Source organism: Oculina patagonica, chromosome 2 (assembly GCF_052425735.1).
Source record: "Oculina patagonica isolate OP01 chromosome 2, crgOcupat, whole genome shotgun sequence".
Classification (NCBI taxonomy): domain Eukaryota; kingdom Metazoa; phylum Cnidaria; class Anthozoa; order Scleractinia; family Oculinidae; genus Oculina; species Oculina patagonica.
The window spans coordinates 28,116,596-28,134,536 of record NC_135759.1 but is presented as its reverse complement, the minus strand read 5'-3'; the positions used below and the strand labels follow the sequence as shown (position 1 = coordinate 28,134,536).

The following is a 17,941-nucleotide window of genomic DNA, read 5'->3' as shown; positions in this document are numbered from 1 at the left end:
GATTGTTTTGATCGAAACGGATTACGCTATCTCTGACGCACAACATTCCCCAAATATTCTCTCTGTTCAATTTTGAGGATCCATGCTTTTCAAATGAACAAAAAAGTTAATATTAAAAAGAGGCTAAGAGCTCCTTTACAGAATGGGGTTAGAGTTTTGACGTTTTGACAACAAAGGAAATCAAAATTCATCTTGTGCGACCGACTCAGTGTGTGCCATGTGACGGGAAATAACGCCGACTATTGAAGATAAAAATTTAATAGTGCTTATTCACTTGTGATGTATTGTTATCACTAAGTTACTGAAAACAGTGTGAAGTAAAGAATATTTTACGAATATAATAACGATATATAATAACGAGATTGACAGATACTATTTAAAATACAAATCGGATTGTTCGATTCAAAGCGCTTATGAATACATAAACAGCATGCAAGGGTTAGAGGTGTGCATAAACAGAAAAATTTGCATGGCTTCTTGGTATCAATTAACCTTGTCAGGCGACGCATGTATTCCAGTGCGCACAGAGACGAGCGAAACAAGACATTCAATTTGATCGTATCTATCGCCGCAGCACTGGCAAGGACAGGCGATGTCGGCGGATGAATTAAACAAGGAATTTATGGAAGATACGAACTCTCTAGGAGGCATAAAGCCAATTCAACCGAAAAGAAGAAATGTGCGAACTGTGGTGGGTTTTGTAGTCTTCGCCGTTGTCTTGTTTTTTGTTGGCTTTTTAATCGGTTACTTCTCCAAGCAAGCTGGGGACGAATCCTGCAGCCAAGAGACTACAACTGGCCATAAGTCGAACGACTTCGATGAGTTCCACGAGCTGTTTAAGAAAACGATCAGTGCTGAAAAGTTGGAATCTGTTATGAGGTATACTAACAATAAATGTTAACTTATTATTCAATGAGTTAGGCGAAAAGTAGAATATTAAAGAAATGATTACAAAAAGTTTCGTGGACTTTTTTAAAATCAGAGAGGGCATGTTTATAAACGAGATAACCGTTAACATGGTAAAAATCTACGGCAAAATGTATTCATTTGGAATAATATCGCACGGTTCTTGTTGCGTTACTAAAACCCAGGACATGCAGTGCAGTCTCGGGTCTGTTTACTTTTCCTTATCTCAATGTTTTGCATTCACAAAGATTAAAAGATATTATTTTAGTTGACAGTTCACCAAAGTTGTCAGACATTCCATAAACGAGATTGTAAGCAGGTGTCTTTTACTGGTTACGCCAGCTGAAATCATTTGTTCTTTGATCTCTCTCCTCCGCAGAGGCCTCTTATTTTTTCGTGCGGGCTGGGAAGTGAGGAGAGGTGAAAAATTAGCTCGCGAAGCCTGTAGAGAATGGCAACGAAAGCTATTTTCGTGTTTTTTTTTTTTGCCTTCCCGTCCACTGAAGGAGCCTCTACGGAGGAGAGAGTTCTTTGATTGAAACGAGCTTGCCAAGAAATTCAAGAAGTTGCTTTAGTGACCCATGAAGCTAGCTTTATGTTCAACTGAAAAAAGAGGAGAATAATAATGTCTTTCCCAAAAAACTCAGTTTGTTCAGCGCAGGATGTTGGGGGGGGGGGGGGGGAGAAATGCAGGATTTAATTTGTTAAAACATTGAAATGTAATGAAATCACTTACGGTAAACCTTGTCTTTATAGGGAATTTTCTAAACAGCCTCATATAGCTGGATCGCAGAGACAGCACGAGCTTGCAGATAAACTTGCTGCAAACTGGTCAATATTCGGATTTGACAAAGTAGAAAAACCCGAGTACCAAGTTCTCCTGTCTTTTCCACAACCAGACAAACCTAGTAAGGTTACCATGGTGGAGAGCGGTAAAGTTATCTACGGCATAACAGGAAAAATAAGGGTTAGTAAATTCGTGTTTTTAAGTTAAGTATCCTAAATGTTTTAGAGCAGTTTTTAATTGAGTATCGTAAAACCAAAACCAAAGTAAATACTCTGGCCAATCAAAAATCACACAGACAATCCAGTGAACCAATCAAAACTCGAAGCAATTACATGTCTGACGCGAAGCGCGGGAAAATGTGTGCGAGCGAGTCACGATTGGTTTTGGTTTTAGTTTTTATTGGTCGAGAATGTGGCGCGAGATATTTAAACCAATCCCTGAGTGTAGTAATGCAAACCCAAAGCAAACGCAAATTACTTTCGACACTCAAGTGAAAACCGCTCTAAAGCCCTTTCCATCTGGGATTGACTGCTTACGTTGTTATAAAACGTTGATTGAGGATTTGTGCTCTAATAGTTAAGATTTCGTAACAGCATATGGATTCCCTAAATTTAATTTAAGTAAACGAGTGCCAAAATAACCAACTTACCGTCTGTTAGAGGTGTGACAAAAAAAATCTGAAAAGAGGACGGGTGTGGGGTGGAAGAGAGTACCACCACAAACATTATTTATAGAAGTCTTTACCCTATGTCATACCTCCACTTTTATTTGATTAAATTTACCCTTCTGTGAATGCCCGGTTTTGTTTTTCACGGACAACCAGTGTATTGTGATACTCCAGCGCGCATTATCAAAAGATGTATACTTCAGCGATACTTCAGCTCTAATTTTGCAACATCTGTATGTCACAATCCTGTCACTTCCTGCGACTTTGGAACTATTGGGGTCTGAAGTCCATATAGTGTACCTCTGGTGTCATGTGTGGCATGAGGTGTCTGATGCTGAATTGCCTCTACAAAATGGATAAGAATCGATCAGGCACTCTCGGCTAAAGGGAGTCTGGGCTCAATCGTGATTGGTGACGTCACCGAAGAGAACGCACCCTGCAGGCTTTGCGCGGTCACCGAAACAAGAGAGAAGGCCTAGGAACTACGCTGAGAATCGATGTCTCTTGAAGTGTTGGAACGAGAATTTTCCAGAGGGTAGAAAAGGTGAAAAGGGCTATTTCACGCGTCATAGTCTAACTTTTGCCCTATTTTCACGTGTCAAATATGTCCCTACTATCCCCCAGCCGGTAAATGCCCGTGTGTTATACAGTCTGCTCTTTATGATCTTCCAGATATCACCCGAACCAAACAGCTCCAAATCATTTGATCATTATCCTTACTTGGCGTATTCGGCCAATGGTACAGTTGAAGCTGATCTGATTTATGCCAACTATGGCGGAGATGCGGATTTTGCAAAGCTTGCTGAAATGAACATAACGGTGAAAGGAAATATTGTCATTATCCGATCAAGAAGTGTAAGTCTGCTACTGTACTAAGGTTTTGCGCTAAAAAATAGCACTTATGAGGGATAGTACATTGAAAGCCCAAAGGTGCTATAAATAATTGATACTTACAAAAACAGATTAAAACCCCAACACATTGCTTCTCTACTATTATCTGCATTTTCAGTAGTAGAGCAAGCGAAGTTTTTTAGAATTACCCTATCATCTTTGACTTTTCGCCGAGAAGTCATGTCTGATATTGATTATGTCAAATTGTGTCGCGCCGATTAGCCTTTCGGCTTCGCCATAATGCAAAGACCATCCCAAATTATGTTTCCGGTTTCCTATTTAATACCCTCTCTTTCGTGAAAGTGCTGAAAGTGTGACGGTCGGTCGGGCAAGAAAAACAACAACAACAACAACGCTGACCAAAACAACACTTTAAAAATACAAAGCAAAACAAAAAAAGTGAGTTCTTTTATTGCCAGGGTTGGTCAGATCCAGTTACCCTGGATCGAAATTAAATCTGTCGTTTTTCGTGTCGAAGCCTTGATCATGAGTTAATCAGGTATTAAACTTATCTTCTTTAGGTTTCCAATGCTGAAAAACACGGAGCAATAGGAGCGCTAGTTTACACCGATCCATCCTTCTCTGCTCAGCAAGGATACCACGAAAGTCAAGTTTACCCCAACGGGTGGTGGCTCCCACCAAGCGGGGTGCAGGAGGGGTCTATATTATATGGTGCCACCAACGGAGACCCCTTGACCCCAGTCCTTCCTGCTACTAAGGGAATGTACCGCAGACCTGTAAATGAGACTGTTCTACCGAAGATTCCAGCACAGGCGATATCTTATGGAGATGCTATGGAGCTGCTGCGGAGACTGGGAGGTAAATATATTGTTTCTACTCTGTTTAGGGACGGACAATTTTATTTTTAAGGAAGTGGGGGGGAGGGGGAATTTCTACTGAGTGAGATTTTTTTCAGCATTGGTATTTTCAATTATTTTTTTTAACCAACATAACCCTCTGCGAAATGGCGTTTTTGCCTCATCCATGTTTTAGCAGGTGGGGCTTGCTTGAAATTTTTTTGCCGTGCTTGCACAATTTATTTTCACGTACTTTTCTTGTGCAACAATGTTTTGCGTAAGTGCCCAACCCCCTCTCTTCGCGGGTCTGTTCGCGGTAAATATTGTGAATCTGACTTACGTACATACATGTACATTGGAACAATCGGCAATTAGCCGGTCGTATCGGCAGGTTCTTTATTATCATTATTTAGTGATTGACAGTGGATAGAGTTGATTGTGTAAGGAGTGTTTAATATTTGTAGAATTTAGAGAGTTCAAGTTAACTTGCCGAGATCCACTGGATGTTTACTAATTCGTTCCCTTAAACTTCAAATTTTGTCACAAATCTGTAGGTCCAGAAGTTCCTGAGTCATGGCAAGGTGGCTTAAACATCACATACCGTACAGGTCCAGGGTTTCATAATAGCAGCGCCAAACTCAAACTTGAGGTTAACAACAAACTACAGGAGAAAACCATTTACAACGTTATTGGTACCATTTTCGGTAAGGACGATCCCGATCGATATATAATCGTCGGTAACCATCGGGACTCGTGGTCCTTCGGCGCTGTCGACGCACTGAGCGGAACCACGGTAACCAACGAAATGGCCCGAGTGTTGGGCACGCTTATGAAGAGAGGATGGAGACCGCGACGAACGATAAAGATCTGCAGCTGGGGAGGAGAGGAGTTCAATTTGATCGGATCAAACGAGTGGGTCGAGGAAAATGCAAACATTTTAACCGAGCGCGCAGTAGCGTACATCAACTTGGACATTGCCGTGTGTGGAGATTATGCATTAAGGGCAAGGGCGTCACCTCTTTTTAAACAAATCACTTATAAATTGAGTAAAGAGGTCAAACATCCTAATGATACGAAGAGTTCTGAAACGATGTATGACATTTGGAAGAAAAGGACTCCTTCCGATACCAATAGCAATGAGCCCATGCTATACAACCTTTTCTCTGCCAGTGACTACGTCGCTTTTTACCAATACTTAGGAGTACCCTGCGGTGATTTTGGCTATTGGTTTGGGTACGGTGACAAGTCGTCTTTGTATCCAGTATATCACACGCAGCAAGATACCTTTTTCTGGGTGAAAACGTTTGTCGACCAAAAATTTGAAATACACAAAGCCATGACGCAATTTGGAGGGGGAATGGTACTGGATCTCGCGGATGAGCCCCTGCTCCCTTTCGATGTCCTAAACTATGCACTCGCCTTAAACTTTTCATTCCACGTCGTTGCCTCATCTCCAAAGTTCTCAGCCAATAACATTTCTCTATCTGCGCTTCAGAAAGCCGTGTCCGGGTTCTTAAACGCCAGCCGAAAATTTGAGTCCAGAAAATCTGAACCAGCGGTTCTTAAAAGACCCGCTGAATTGCGCATGATCAATGACCAAATGGTTAGAGTGGAAAAGGCGTTTATCTACCCGTATGGCCTCCCAGGTTCACCTCAGGCCCGACACGTGGCTTTTAACTTCGGTTTTCACAATATTAAACCAGGAAAAGCTACCTTCCCTGGTGTCACGGAAGCTCTGCATATGGCCGAGGAATCGGGAGACTGAGATCTAGTTAGACAACAGTTATCAATAGCGGTTTATTGTTTACAAAGTGCTACAAGAGTTCTGGAGCCTTTAACAGGCTAGAAAAGCGAAAACTGATTTTATATTCAAAGCTTAGTGATCTCGTCAAAAACTTGAACTTTTCTTCAAATGTTTTCTTAAAATTCGGGTATTTCGCGGTATGCCACTCAAGAACATTGTATTGCATAATAATGACCACTTCTTCCACACCGTAAAAGACCAGTTGCAATTGTAAGTGACGGACCACTATTTCTTTGGAGGACACGGGGATTAAAAAATCCTGAAAAAAAAAAAATTGTTTGCAAAAACAAAAAACATTGTCTGCAGAAAGATGCACCGGATAAAATTGTTTGCAGACAACACTGAAAATATTGTTTGTCTTGAAAACATTTTGATCCCCTCCCTCCAAGATATAATGGTCCATCCCTAAGCCCTGGGCTCATACCACTTTGTGAGGAATTTTGGTCGGCTTGTAACTCATATCTGCATGAAGGGGCTAGATAGCGGCATAAAGGGCTAGATAGCGGCATTAAAAAAATAACAAAAACAAACAAACAAATTTACTGACAAGAAAGGACTTTAATGACAAGAAAGGACTTTAAGACTCTTTAGGGTAAACTGAACGAAATCCACTCTGATGTCTCTAATCAACCGACGTTTAATCTGCGCACCACTAGCAAACTTATTCATTGCGTGTTTTTGTTTGAAGTACAATGTTCTGTGAAAAAGTTAAGTTAATCAGTATGGACTGGTAGATTGATGGGGGTTTGGTTGTATTCATTTTGTAGGTTGCTGACATACAAGTAGCCGCAAGGTCCGAATCTTTGCAGTCCGCTATATTAATTGTGGGGCGTACATTTGCACATCAAACATCAGCTTGAGGACGCAGCACGCTGTTATTTTTTTTTAATCTACACAAATTTGAAATGTGCGGTCGTAAGTTGCACGAAGGGTACATTTAGAATTTATAAAAATGTACATTCCATGACATTTATTAGCGCGATTTCACGACTTCCACTCCAGTAAAGGTAAACTAGTGGTAACCACAGGTTAGAAAGTGCGGGCCTCGATGCAGTTAAGAGAAGGTACTGGGAGGGAAGTGTTTTTTGTTAGTTTGGAAAATTACTTCAAGTCGAAGTTTTTAGGAAGTTTTCCAGAAGTTGGCGTAACTGTGGTAATTGAGATTTCTTTTATAAACTGCGGTTGTTTATTGAGAGTCTGTCCACCGAGAATAACAGTATCTCAATGTGTACGAAATTATGATGATTTTTTTACGTGTTTGATATTACCAATCATATGTTGACAAGTTTGCCATGTTTCAATGGTGAATACGCCAAAGTTTATCGATATAAAATTTTTCACAGTGTCGATAAATCACTGGACAAAAGAAAATTATTCCGAGTAAGGTCGAGTAACGCGTCACGCTTAAGTCACGAATGTTTTTTATCGTTTCCTATTGCCGCGAACCAATCAGAGTTGTTTTTTGATTGACAGTTTTGCGAAGTGTAGTCGAGCACGCGCGTGAATTGAGATGTGATTTTCCTCCGTCGGCAAACTCGCTTTGTTGTCAGTGTTATAAGGAATTTCTCGAGAATAACCGTTGTTGGAATCATTCGCTTTGCCGTAGTTTATCTGTGATACAATCACAGCAGATCTTCTCAAAAGCAACACCTATAAAACAACGTCTGCAATCTTCCGACAGAAGCCTCATTTTTGTTTCGTTTCCTCAGAAACGATACGGTATTATTTTGGCTTCGATGTGAACTATTTACACAGTGGGGGCTACTATCCAATCAGAAGAATGGTCGTAACCACAAAGTAAATACGTATGACCGAAGGCAATTAATTTCGTAAAAACATGTTCTTCAAATATCGGAAATATATTCCTCAGCATGATAAAAAAATATTGAGATTCGTTGCAAACAGAAATATCTGACGACTGCAATGGTTTTAAGTTTGATTAAAGCGATGTATTGTAAGAAAACTAGAGAAAGCTCTCGTAGCGTTTAATTGTTAAGTAAACATTCTAGCGATTTTCTGAAACGGAAGTAAATTTTCACCAATCAGTGTTTGCAAGCGCAAACAAAAACGGGATGACTTGTCGTGTTTGCTCGCACGGGGGGCTGCTATCCAATCAAAAGAACGGTCGTAACCACATAGTAAATACGTATGACCGATGGCAATTAATTTCGTAAAAACATGTTCTTCAAATATCGGAAATATATTCCTCAGCATGACCAAAAATATTGAGATTCGTTGCAAACAAAAATATCTAACAACTGCAATGGTTTTAAGTCTGATTAAAGCTATGTATTGTAAGAAAACTAGAGAAAGCTCTCGTAGCGTTTAATATTATTCTTAAACGGAAGAAAATTTCCACCAACCAGTGTTTGCAAGCGCAAAGAAAAACGGGATGACTTGGCGTATCTCGTGTTTGCCCGCACGGTAGAGCTTAAGTGTGCTACAAAGAAAAGTGCATATTTTCAGGTGAGTTACAAAGTTAATTTCACTTCATGTGACAGAGGAATGTATAAATGTGGGAGATTGCCCTAAATTCATGTCATCTTCGACGTCGCAAGCAGCGCAAATACACGCAAATTGCGTGGGTTCTCGCGTGGATGTACCCGGAATTGCGTGATCAGTGTCACGTGCGTCGCAAAAACATTCGAGTCTGCACGGAAAGTCGAGAACGAAATAGAAGACAGTGAAGTTCTGTTCAAAGTTTAAATTTTGTATGGACAATATAGTATAGCAAGGTGTGCAACTGCCGTGTCGAACTAAATTCGTCTTCTTAGTTGATGTAACGCTCAACATTAAACCGTTGCAGGACGTAGTTTATGTCTCCTTTGCATAAAATGGACAGTAGGTGTTAAACTGAATATGAAGTTCTTCTTTTCATTCTTCACTCGTGCATAAATTCGGCAAATTCAACATACACTAGGACCTTCTCCAAATTAAAGTAAACCACAAACTTCCGCAATCTGGAAACGAAACACAATTTCTTTTTGAAATAGCTGCTTGTTCGCATTCTTATCGCTCTTGGAGACAAGATTTTTCTCTTCCGGTGTTACGACAAACTGTCGTGATTGACACATTTTTGCATTCCGATCGTTCTTAGTGGAAGAACAAAATTTTCAACTTCCGGTTTGCAGATAGCCTTTATAAACGTGGCGCGCACGCGTAATACGCAATCCGCTGGTCACTGTCAAGATTAGGGTTGTGGGCCTCTCTTGCAATTGTGAACGACAATTTTGTTCACCAGAATCAGATTGAACTTTATTGTTATTCAACGTTTATCTACTCCAACCTACTGTACTCTGGATATGAACACCATTTAATACAATGCGCCTATTTTTATCAAACTATATCAAAATATTATAAACACCTTTTTATATTACAAAAGTGCATGTATGGCATAAATTATGCTTAACTACATGTTGTGGATATTTTCTAACCCGTCTACGTTATCTGCTATTATTATCTTGAAGCTTGCTAGACACTTGGTACAAATGCACCTTTAATTAATATCCCTGTTCTACGAGAAAAAAATGAAAGACGCCGAATAAGTCACCGACGGAGTTCGACACACAGTTTAGAAAGTACTCGGTCGACATCGACCATTGTCGTTATTTGGAAGCGAAGAGACATATGTTGCACGAATTTGTTGGTTTTGCTCTAGATTGTTTTTCTTTTCACAGCAGTGAGCACGTATGAACAAATTGGTGTGAGCACGTTGTTCGAATTTATGGAACCATTCACAAAGATTAATAACAGCAAAACCAAAGCAAACTCATACATTGTAATGTCGACAGTCCAGGAGCAATGTCACGGTATATTAAGTCATTTTTCTGATTCCTTTCAAATTGAAGGAGACCTCACAACAATAGTTTTCTAACATAAAAAACAACAAAGGAGTAATAAAAAGGCGAAAATAACCATGAATGGTTTCGAGCGATAAAAATTAAGACAAATATCGAACGACGAATTTGAAAAAACTTTGCCAATTTTTTCAAAATGTGTTGTCCATGACGTAGCTCCTTTAACCAGTAGCAAGGTTATCGTATCACAAGTTACGACTGCCCTGATCAACCTTCAATTTCTCTTGACTATGAACTGAGATTCCAGGAACTGATCAACACAGGAAAACTACACTTATGACAAAAAGTAACTATTAAGAGAAAGAAAACAAGGTGAACTTTAATGGAAAGACACCCTGTTCAAATCAAAACTAAAACTAGCAGCTCTCAGTTACACCCTGCTAAGGTTTATTGATTGAAAAGTAAATGTACATGTACTTATAGCAGTTTTCAATTGAGTGTCGTAAAACCAAAACCAAAGTAATTACTCTGGCCAATCACAAAGGACACAGGCAATCCAGTAAACCAATCAAAACTCGAAGCAAATACATGTAGCTGACACGAAGCGCGGGAAACCGTGCACGGGCGGGTCACGATTGGTTTTGGTTTTAGTTCTGATTGGCTGAGAAAGTGGCGCGAGATTTTTAAGCCAATCACTAAGCGTAGTAATGCAAAACCAAAGCAAACGCAATTTACTTTCGACACTCAAGTGAAAACCGCTCTATGATGATAACTGGAACCACATGTCATGTGACAAATACAGTGACAGATCCGGTAGGTGGGGTGAAGTAGAAGTCTGGGTGGGCTTTTTATTCCTAGGAAGGAAGTTTCTTTTTTTTGGGGGGGGGGGGTGGGGGGACAAAATTTTCATTATAAAAATGGGAGGCCCCTCCCTCAGATCTACCACTGGTGTATATTAATCTTGCACAAAAAGTTGGCTTTCAGTACTCTGTCAATGATTTCACTTTACATTTATAAAACTGGTTTAAATAAACATGGCCAGTTGACATTATAATTACATCTGTTGATCGACACCAATTGGCTTTCTAAGGCCCGGGGCCAAACGTCGAACATCGCATGACTCGAACCTAATGCAAATGACCAAAAACAATGGGTTTTGCTCATTTGCATTAGGTTCGATTCCTGTGAAGTTCGACTGGGCCTAAACTACATGTACCTTGTAGGAAACCTCAGCAAACATGTGAAAACTAGGCATTGGAATACTGCTCAAAGCATTAAGTTAGTATCCTGAAAGATGCATCGACACACTTACATGAATAACTACAAAAAAGAGGTTAATAAAATGGGCCACTTCTCCCATTCACATCCTGGCTTGGCCTGTATCTGTACTTTGGCGGGTTTTTCCATGCTTCAATCTGCTCTTCAATTTGTTTTATGAATAAATGAGTCATGACAATTCCAGCAATCTTATGACAAGAAGGATAAGAAAAATTGTTAGAATAAAGTATAGTCTGTTGTAAGGTTAATCAAAAATATCTTGAAATATCATTAAATTCCTTGTACTACTTGTAATGCAAGTTCTAAACATGCACACTGCAGTGGTACAACACTATTTGTGATGATTTTTCCCAAAATAATGACAAAAATTCTTGTTTAAACATGAAACAAGATGGAAATTCAGGTGTCTTTTTAATACCTATATACCATAGAATATAATTGTGCAGTTTTATCCAATCCTACTGCACATACATGTCCATTACATCATTTTTGCTGTGCAAGTCAAATTATTTAACTGCCAACAAACTTTTATTTGTATCGTCTTAAAGGGGCTATGTCACACAATTTTAGGCAATTTCAGCACTGACAAACCGGACATAGAATTAACTGAAATATCACAATAACGGCTTTAACTGTAGAATAACTCGAAAGAAACACAGAAAGGCCAAAAAGAAGCAAGGATGGACAAAATCTGAGAAGATTAAAACCGATTGCGTTCGGGTAAACTTGAAAAACGTCGGCCAGACTTTTTTCAAGTTTACCTGGTAACTTGTATAAAAGTGTCATCATTCTTGTTTGTTATGTGGCCGTGATTTTGCCAATAAATTACTTTTGTTCTGCCAATTTGAAGTTTACAGCTCTCAATAAACGAAAAAAAAAAAAGAATTTCCTAAAATACTGTGACATAGCCTCTTTAAAGGACACAACTACTTGGAAAGGCACATATACTGTAAATGTTTTTCCATGCAAACAATCCTTAAGTTATAAGTGGAAAAGATCCTACAGGATCATTATGAAGCCTTTCCCAGACCCATTTTCAATTGAGTTAACATCTAAAATACAACAACAAAAATCAACAAAAATCAAACAAACAAACAAATACCCAAACAACAAATTCTTACCTCAGGGAAGGCAAAAGCCACTGCAACTGCGGCTACAATAACAAGATGGTTCCTGAACCATTCCCAAACAGCATCCAAGCAGCCAGTAATGTAGATTTTACCCTTCAGAGCCAAGCGCTGTAAAAAAGACCCGAACCATTGGAATCATACAGTGATTAGTTTTTTTCAGGGCTTGTGTTCTAACAAACACAAGAACAAAAAACCAAGCTACATGTAAGCTATAATAACATACATGTAGTGTACGTACAGTACAAAGGAGATACCCACATGTAACATGTACTACATGAAGGTTTCTGTACATGTACAGAAACCTTAAGACATGTAGATTTTATATTGTACAGTACCACTAAAAATGAATTACATCCTCTCAAAAGACAACAATCGCGTCTCTCGAGACGCAGTTCTTGTATCAAGTGATGCTATTCTTGTATTGCGAGACAAGTTTCTTGCTTCATGAAAAACATGATCAAAGGGGCTAATTTACTTTTGAGAGCTACATGTACACAGTAAAATAGCATGTACAGTAAATGTGTGCAAGATACAAAGGCAAGCGTTATACTTGTCAACAGTTGAAAATAGAACTGGTTGAAGAGCAAAATGCACTCACATGTTGCTTCCTGACATGCCAGCCACACTGTATGTTGGGTCTCTGCAAATAGAAAGCAAAAGAATGTAAACTGTTTAAGAATTTTAACATCTTTAAGGAAGACAAGTTGTCAACTGTAGTGTTCTAGTTTTGTACTGTAGTACTGTAGTCTGAAGGATGATGGTACATCGCGGAGGACCTCCAAGTTAAGACCATTTTAGTCGCCATGGCGACTAAAATTTTGGAGCTGGCGACTAAATTTGAACTGAAGTGGCCAGCCTGGCGACTAAAATCGAGAAGAATGATTGACAGTGAAGCTTAATTAAGCGACTAAAATTCTTCATTGGCGACCAAACTTGAGCAGTCGGTGGCCAAATGGCCACTAAGGAAAAAATTAAACTTTAAAGGGTTGCATACATATGCAAGTTACACAAGGTACGTTTATCATCACGGTTATCGACATCATACCTCTTCTGGTTCACGCACACAACAGGTGTGTGGAACGCCGCACTCTTCAGGTGAGATTCCACCACACTTGAAATAGCGGTTGATATCCCAATCATTAAGATCTGTACTTCCACAACACTCAAACTGCCAAATTAAATAATGTAAAACTGTACATTTAGAATCTGAGTTACATGCAAATGTGTGTTAAAATTCTTTACCTACATAGTATATATAGTAAAATAGTAATTTATTATACATGTAGTATACACCTAATTGAAGAAATGTTGGCCCTGTGAAAAGCATAAACCATGAACGATATGACCCAATGGTATTCTGGGTAGACAGCCTTGGTAAGCTTAGTATTATTTGTTCCCTTTAAAGATAATCAAGATATTTTCTTTCTTTGGAAGAGAACGATTTGTGCAATGACTTATTATCATGTTTATTCTGTCAATGATGACGATTATTTTTCCGATTTCCCAGTAAACATTTGGGTCGCATCGTTCATGGTTTATACTTTTTATGGGTCAACGATTCTTCAATCAGGTATACATGTATATAGTAAAATAGTAACAGTTATATAGTAAAATTCTTTACCTACACAGCTTGATTGTAAATAAGAGTTAACTTTATTAATACTGTGCCTAATAAAGTACCTATCTACCGGTAGATAGATAGAAATTTCCATAAACAGTATGCGTACTTTTCTTCAGTCCTACATGTGTGAGGTCAATTGACACATGAGATTTACATACAGGTGCATGTATAAGTCACTTTGACACACACAATACATGTACATTCATGTGCACGCCCACATAACATACAGTTTATGCTGTTTGCAAATTTCCTACACACATGAATGCATTTTGTACACCTTTTTGCCAGGCCTAAAATTCCCTTTGTGGGAGATCATTATTTTCATGAGAAGAATCTTAAAAATAGGTCTACATGTACATGTATGGAAACTTTTGGGTTTCGGGATATTGCAAAGAATTTGTTTGATCTACACATGTAATTATCGTAAACTGTTTTTAATTTTGTACTCTTGGGATATCAGTGCTTCTTGTTCACTATAAGGACTATAGTTGGTCTTTCATGTCTCGAACAATCTGCAGCAGTGTAAAACAAAAATCACAATTCCTCTACTTACACCCTCTTGCACAGCATCAATGGCATTCTGTAGATCAGGATCATCTCTGTACTGTGTAATTGCTTTTTTGAACTGATTGTCCACTGACTTCTGGACCTGTTGATTATCACAGAACATTTGTATACAGGTTTTGTACTTCAATTTGAAATATTCAATTACCAGTGACATCTTGTAAATGTACAAAAAAAAAAAAAACAGTGAAAAAACAGTGTTCCAGCAAGTTTAAATGCAAGATGTCAATAATTGCAAGATGAACGATTGCAGAGAGTCAATACAGTGTAGCTACAGTATACACTGTATATACAATGTAGGACTATCAAAACAGTAGCCTTTTTAGAGGGCAGGTGGCAAACCTTCCAAGATGTTTGCCCAGGAGCTGCTACTTATCTGAAACACTCGGATGTCCATTTGTACATGTACAGTACTGTACGTCACTGATTTTTGGAAAGAAATAAGTTCATTGATTTAAAGCACTAGTAGATTGTAGATTTTTTAATAATATTTTTGAACTGTGTGTCCACAGTACAGGTCTACACCTTTCTGTTTGGTACTACATTGTATGCTGGTGCCAAAAGACAGCCAACACCCTAGATTCATTCTCATTTGTATTCATTAGCAAATCAACTAGCACTGTATGTGCACCTCAATAATGTCATTCCACACATGTATGTTCACTGTTCATGTACAATGTAGATGCATGTACCTTCTGAATCACATTGTATCCCACTGTTTGCACTTAACACTTGACTTTCAAATTAAGTTTGAATTAAAAATTATTAGTGTGGCTGCTTGAACATACAATGTAAAATTAAAAATTAACTTTCTCATTATTAAGTTATACCTCAGGCCAAAATGCAAAAGCAAGCAGTCCAGCTATCACCTCCAAAATGACAATGATTATCATGACAATCATGTACTGAAAAGCAACAAAAACAACAATAAATTAATGACACCATGTGCATGACAGCAGTCCTGTTATCACTTGCAAGTTTTTTTCATGAAAGTGCGTACACTTGACACAATTATAAATCATCTTGCAAAATCACATGGAACATTGCTGGATATTTAACTGGTCGAAGGTCAAACTGGCAAAAATCAGACCATAATTTGCAAGATTGAGTAAGGTTCCTGTTTTGTCAGTCAACAAATTGTCAACGAGCTACAAAAATTGTGGTTATGCAGTGCTTTGATCAACTTCAGAAGAGCCTTGGCAAAATACATAATTGTATAATTTAATTGCAGGATGTCTGTTATTTATGAATGATTACATGAAAAGAACTTAACCCTGACTATAATAATTATTTTAGAGCGGTTTTCACTTGAGTGTCGAAAGTAAATTGCGTTTGCTTTGGTTTTGCATTACTACGCTTAATGATTGGCTTAAAAATCTCGTGCCACTTTCTCAGCCAATCAGAGCTAAAACCAAAACCAATCGTGACTTGCTCGCGCACGTTTCCCCACGCTTCGTGCCAGCTACATGTATTTGCTTCGAGATTTGATTGGTTCACTGGATTGTCTGTGTCCGTTTTTTGTGATTGCCCAGAGTAATTACTTTGGTTTTGGTTTTACGACACTCAATTGAAAACTGCTCCATGGCATCCAATTGTGACTTTGTTGAATAGTAATAAGTCATGTTTATTTGCTATCATCAATGCACATGCAAATCCTTAAATCTGTGGAAAAAGATACTCACAGTTCTTAGGAAGCAGATGTTCTCCCGCAGAGCCCCTACTGTTCCAAAAAAGGAAATAATAAAAATTAAAAAGCCAACAGCAATCATAACAGCCGCTGGGTCAGTTGAGATGCTGGAGAATTCTTTGTAGTCACTCTTCTGTGTCACAGCCCAAAAACCAACACCCATCATAACACCACCAATGCCCTAGAAATAGAAAAGAAACCAACAAATTGATGAGTCCCAGTGGCGACATAAATCAATGATGTCATGGGCCAGATACAGTGTACATTATTTACATGTAAGTAAACATACTGGTACATAAAATTTAAAAATCAAAACAGAAAAGCCCCCCACCTCCTACAAACTGTACATGTACCCCAGTGTACTCTATGACCCTGGTACAAAGACGTGAAAGACACTTGCCAAGATGTTAAGATTTTGTGCTAAACAACAAACATAAGTGGGATCCTACGAGTTTCTTGAGCCTCCAAGGAAAACAAAAGTTGGTTGGAGAAATCAGAAGTTAGAGAAATAAGGGGTAAAATTGTCGTGTTCACTGAGTGAGGCAAATCCAAGAGGAAAATTTGTGGTTCAAGTAAGCATGAGGTGAAAGAAACCAAGGGTTTGAGAAAATGTGATTCCACTGTACTTGACACAACATGTTCGTGACAAAAAAATATATTTACAAGTATCGCCTTTATACAAATGTGCAAAATGAAAGTAAAATTCGAGAAAAAGCGAAATCTATCACTAAAAATACAAAAATAAGTTTTCCAGTTCAAAACCTACATGTTATTATTTTAAGCAGTTGACTACTTTCCCCCATATTGTAAATAATTATATATTTAACAATTATTCCACGAGTGTGAGTTCGATTATTGACCCATTCATTTCAAACCAACTGAACAATAATCAGATTCAATTTTGTTTGGAATGCTCTGTTGATGCCTAAAAATAAGCAAATCACGCAGGAGTAATCATAATGGAACGTTTGATTGTGTATGTTCTTCGACCCTTTATTATGAGTTCGACTAGGTTCGATTTCCGAACCCAATCGAACGAATGGTGTTCGATTGGCTTTGATTGCCGAACGTTTGATTAGATACCCTGGCAAATATTTATTGACCAGCACACGAATTCCATGCGTGTAAATAAAATATCAATCTAGTACTATTTTGTATGACTGAAATAAACTTATATTGTAAAAACCGAGTCACCGCTTCGATTGGACAGATCTAAAAGCACAGAAAAGCTATGAGCTAACTGTCTTTCTCTTTTATAAAGCTTTTAACGCCTTTCAAGTGCAATCAACACAAGGAAATCAGGTAAAAAAGATGTACGAGCTTATAAGGTGAACTTGCAGCTTACATGTAACCACAAAGTACAAGAAATTTGATTAGGGAAGTAATAAAATCATTATCGAGGATAACTATTCATAGCCAATATCAAACAAGAAGAAAGCGAAGACAACGGAATACTCAGACAAAATAATACTGAAGCAAGGTGTTGTGCAGCCCAAAGATCTGATCTGCAAGTTTAACACATTACGCTTAAAGTTCAAGTAACTTACGTGTTGTGCAGATAAGCGGATAAAGCTAATTTTGAGAAGAGAACTCGATTGGAATGTTTTCTCACACATACAACCTTATAAACAGTAAAAGGAATAATTTACAGCGGTTGGAGTCACGCTGATGTCGCGTATAACACGCACATTAACACGTTTGCAGCATTATTTTCACCACTTACCCAGTAAAGAAGGTTGAATACGAATAGGACGTACTTTAAAACCTTGCTAACTTTCCCTTCCTCGGCCATCTTCACGAGAAAAGATGACAAATACTTGGATAGAATATTCCTGCTATGGGTGTGCTCGTCGAACGACGCTGAGATTGCATATATTAGCATACATTTTAATGTTGTCCAGTCCCAGACTCCTAGCTGCGGTTGCTATTTTGCCGCCTTTTTTCAAGCCTTCTAAAAACCAAGAGCCAGCCTGTGTACACATTAAGAGCGGACGGCTATACAAAGGCTATAG

General features: G+C 38.5%; 2 protein-coding genes across 2 annotated transcripts; one reads left to right on the top strand and one right to left on the bottom strand.

Annotated features, from left to right (window-relative positions):
- The first annotated feature begins 505 nt into the window (after positions 1-505).
- On the top strand, positions 506-6,344 carry LOC144643894 (putative N-acetylated-alpha-linked acidic dipeptidase). The gene is made up of 5 exons (XM_078503283.1): positions 506-879; positions 1,663-1,873; positions 3,033-3,215; positions 3,773-4,070; positions 4,603-6,344. Exons 1-5 carry the CDS (start codon positions 593-595, stop codon positions 5,811-5,813), a joined length of 2,190 nt encoding a protein of 729 aa, XP_078359409.1. The 5' UTR covers positions 506-592; the 3' UTR covers positions 5,814-6,344.
- Positions 6,345-9,095: 2,751 nt separating this feature from the next.
- On the bottom strand, positions 9,096-17,804 carry LOC144643915 (tetraspanin-33-like). The gene is made up of 8 exons (XM_078503309.1): positions 17,653-17,804; positions 15,925-16,110; positions 15,073-15,147; positions 14,232-14,327; positions 13,103-13,225; positions 12,656-12,697; positions 12,049-12,165; positions 9,096-11,115 (listed from the first exon to the last, which is right to left on the bottom strand). Exons 1-8 carry the CDS (start codon positions 17,719-17,721, stop codon positions 10,984-10,986), a joined length of 840 nt encoding a protein of 279 aa, XP_078359435.1. The 5' UTR covers positions 17,722-17,804; the 3' UTR covers positions 9,096-10,983.
- Positions 17,805-17,941: the final 137 nt, after the last annotated feature.

Coding starts and splice junctions, on each gene's coding strand:
- LOC144643915 (XM_078503309.1), bottom strand. CDS start 17,721: ATGGCCGAGGAAGGGAAAGTTAGCAAGGTTTTAAAGTACGTCCTATTC. Junction 15,148..15,924: donor ACATCTGCTTCCTAAGAACT/GTGAGTATCTTT, acceptor GTTGCTTTTCAG/TACATGATTGTCATGATAAT. Junction 12,698..13,102: donor GTGTGCGTGAACCAGAAGAG/GTATGATGTCGA, acceptor TTCTATTTGCAG/AGACCCAACATACAGTGTGG.
- LOC144643894 (XM_078503283.1), top strand. CDS start 593: ATGTCGGCGGATGAATTAAACAAGGAATTTATGGAAGATACGAACTCT. Junction 880..1,662: donor AAGTTGGAATCTGTTATGAG/GTATACTAACAA, acceptor TTGTCTTTATAG/GGAATTTTCTAAACAGCCTC. Junction 3,216..3,772: donor TCATTATCCGATCAAGAAGT/GTAAGTCTGCTA, acceptor TATCTTCTTTAG/GTTTCCAATGCTGAAAAACA.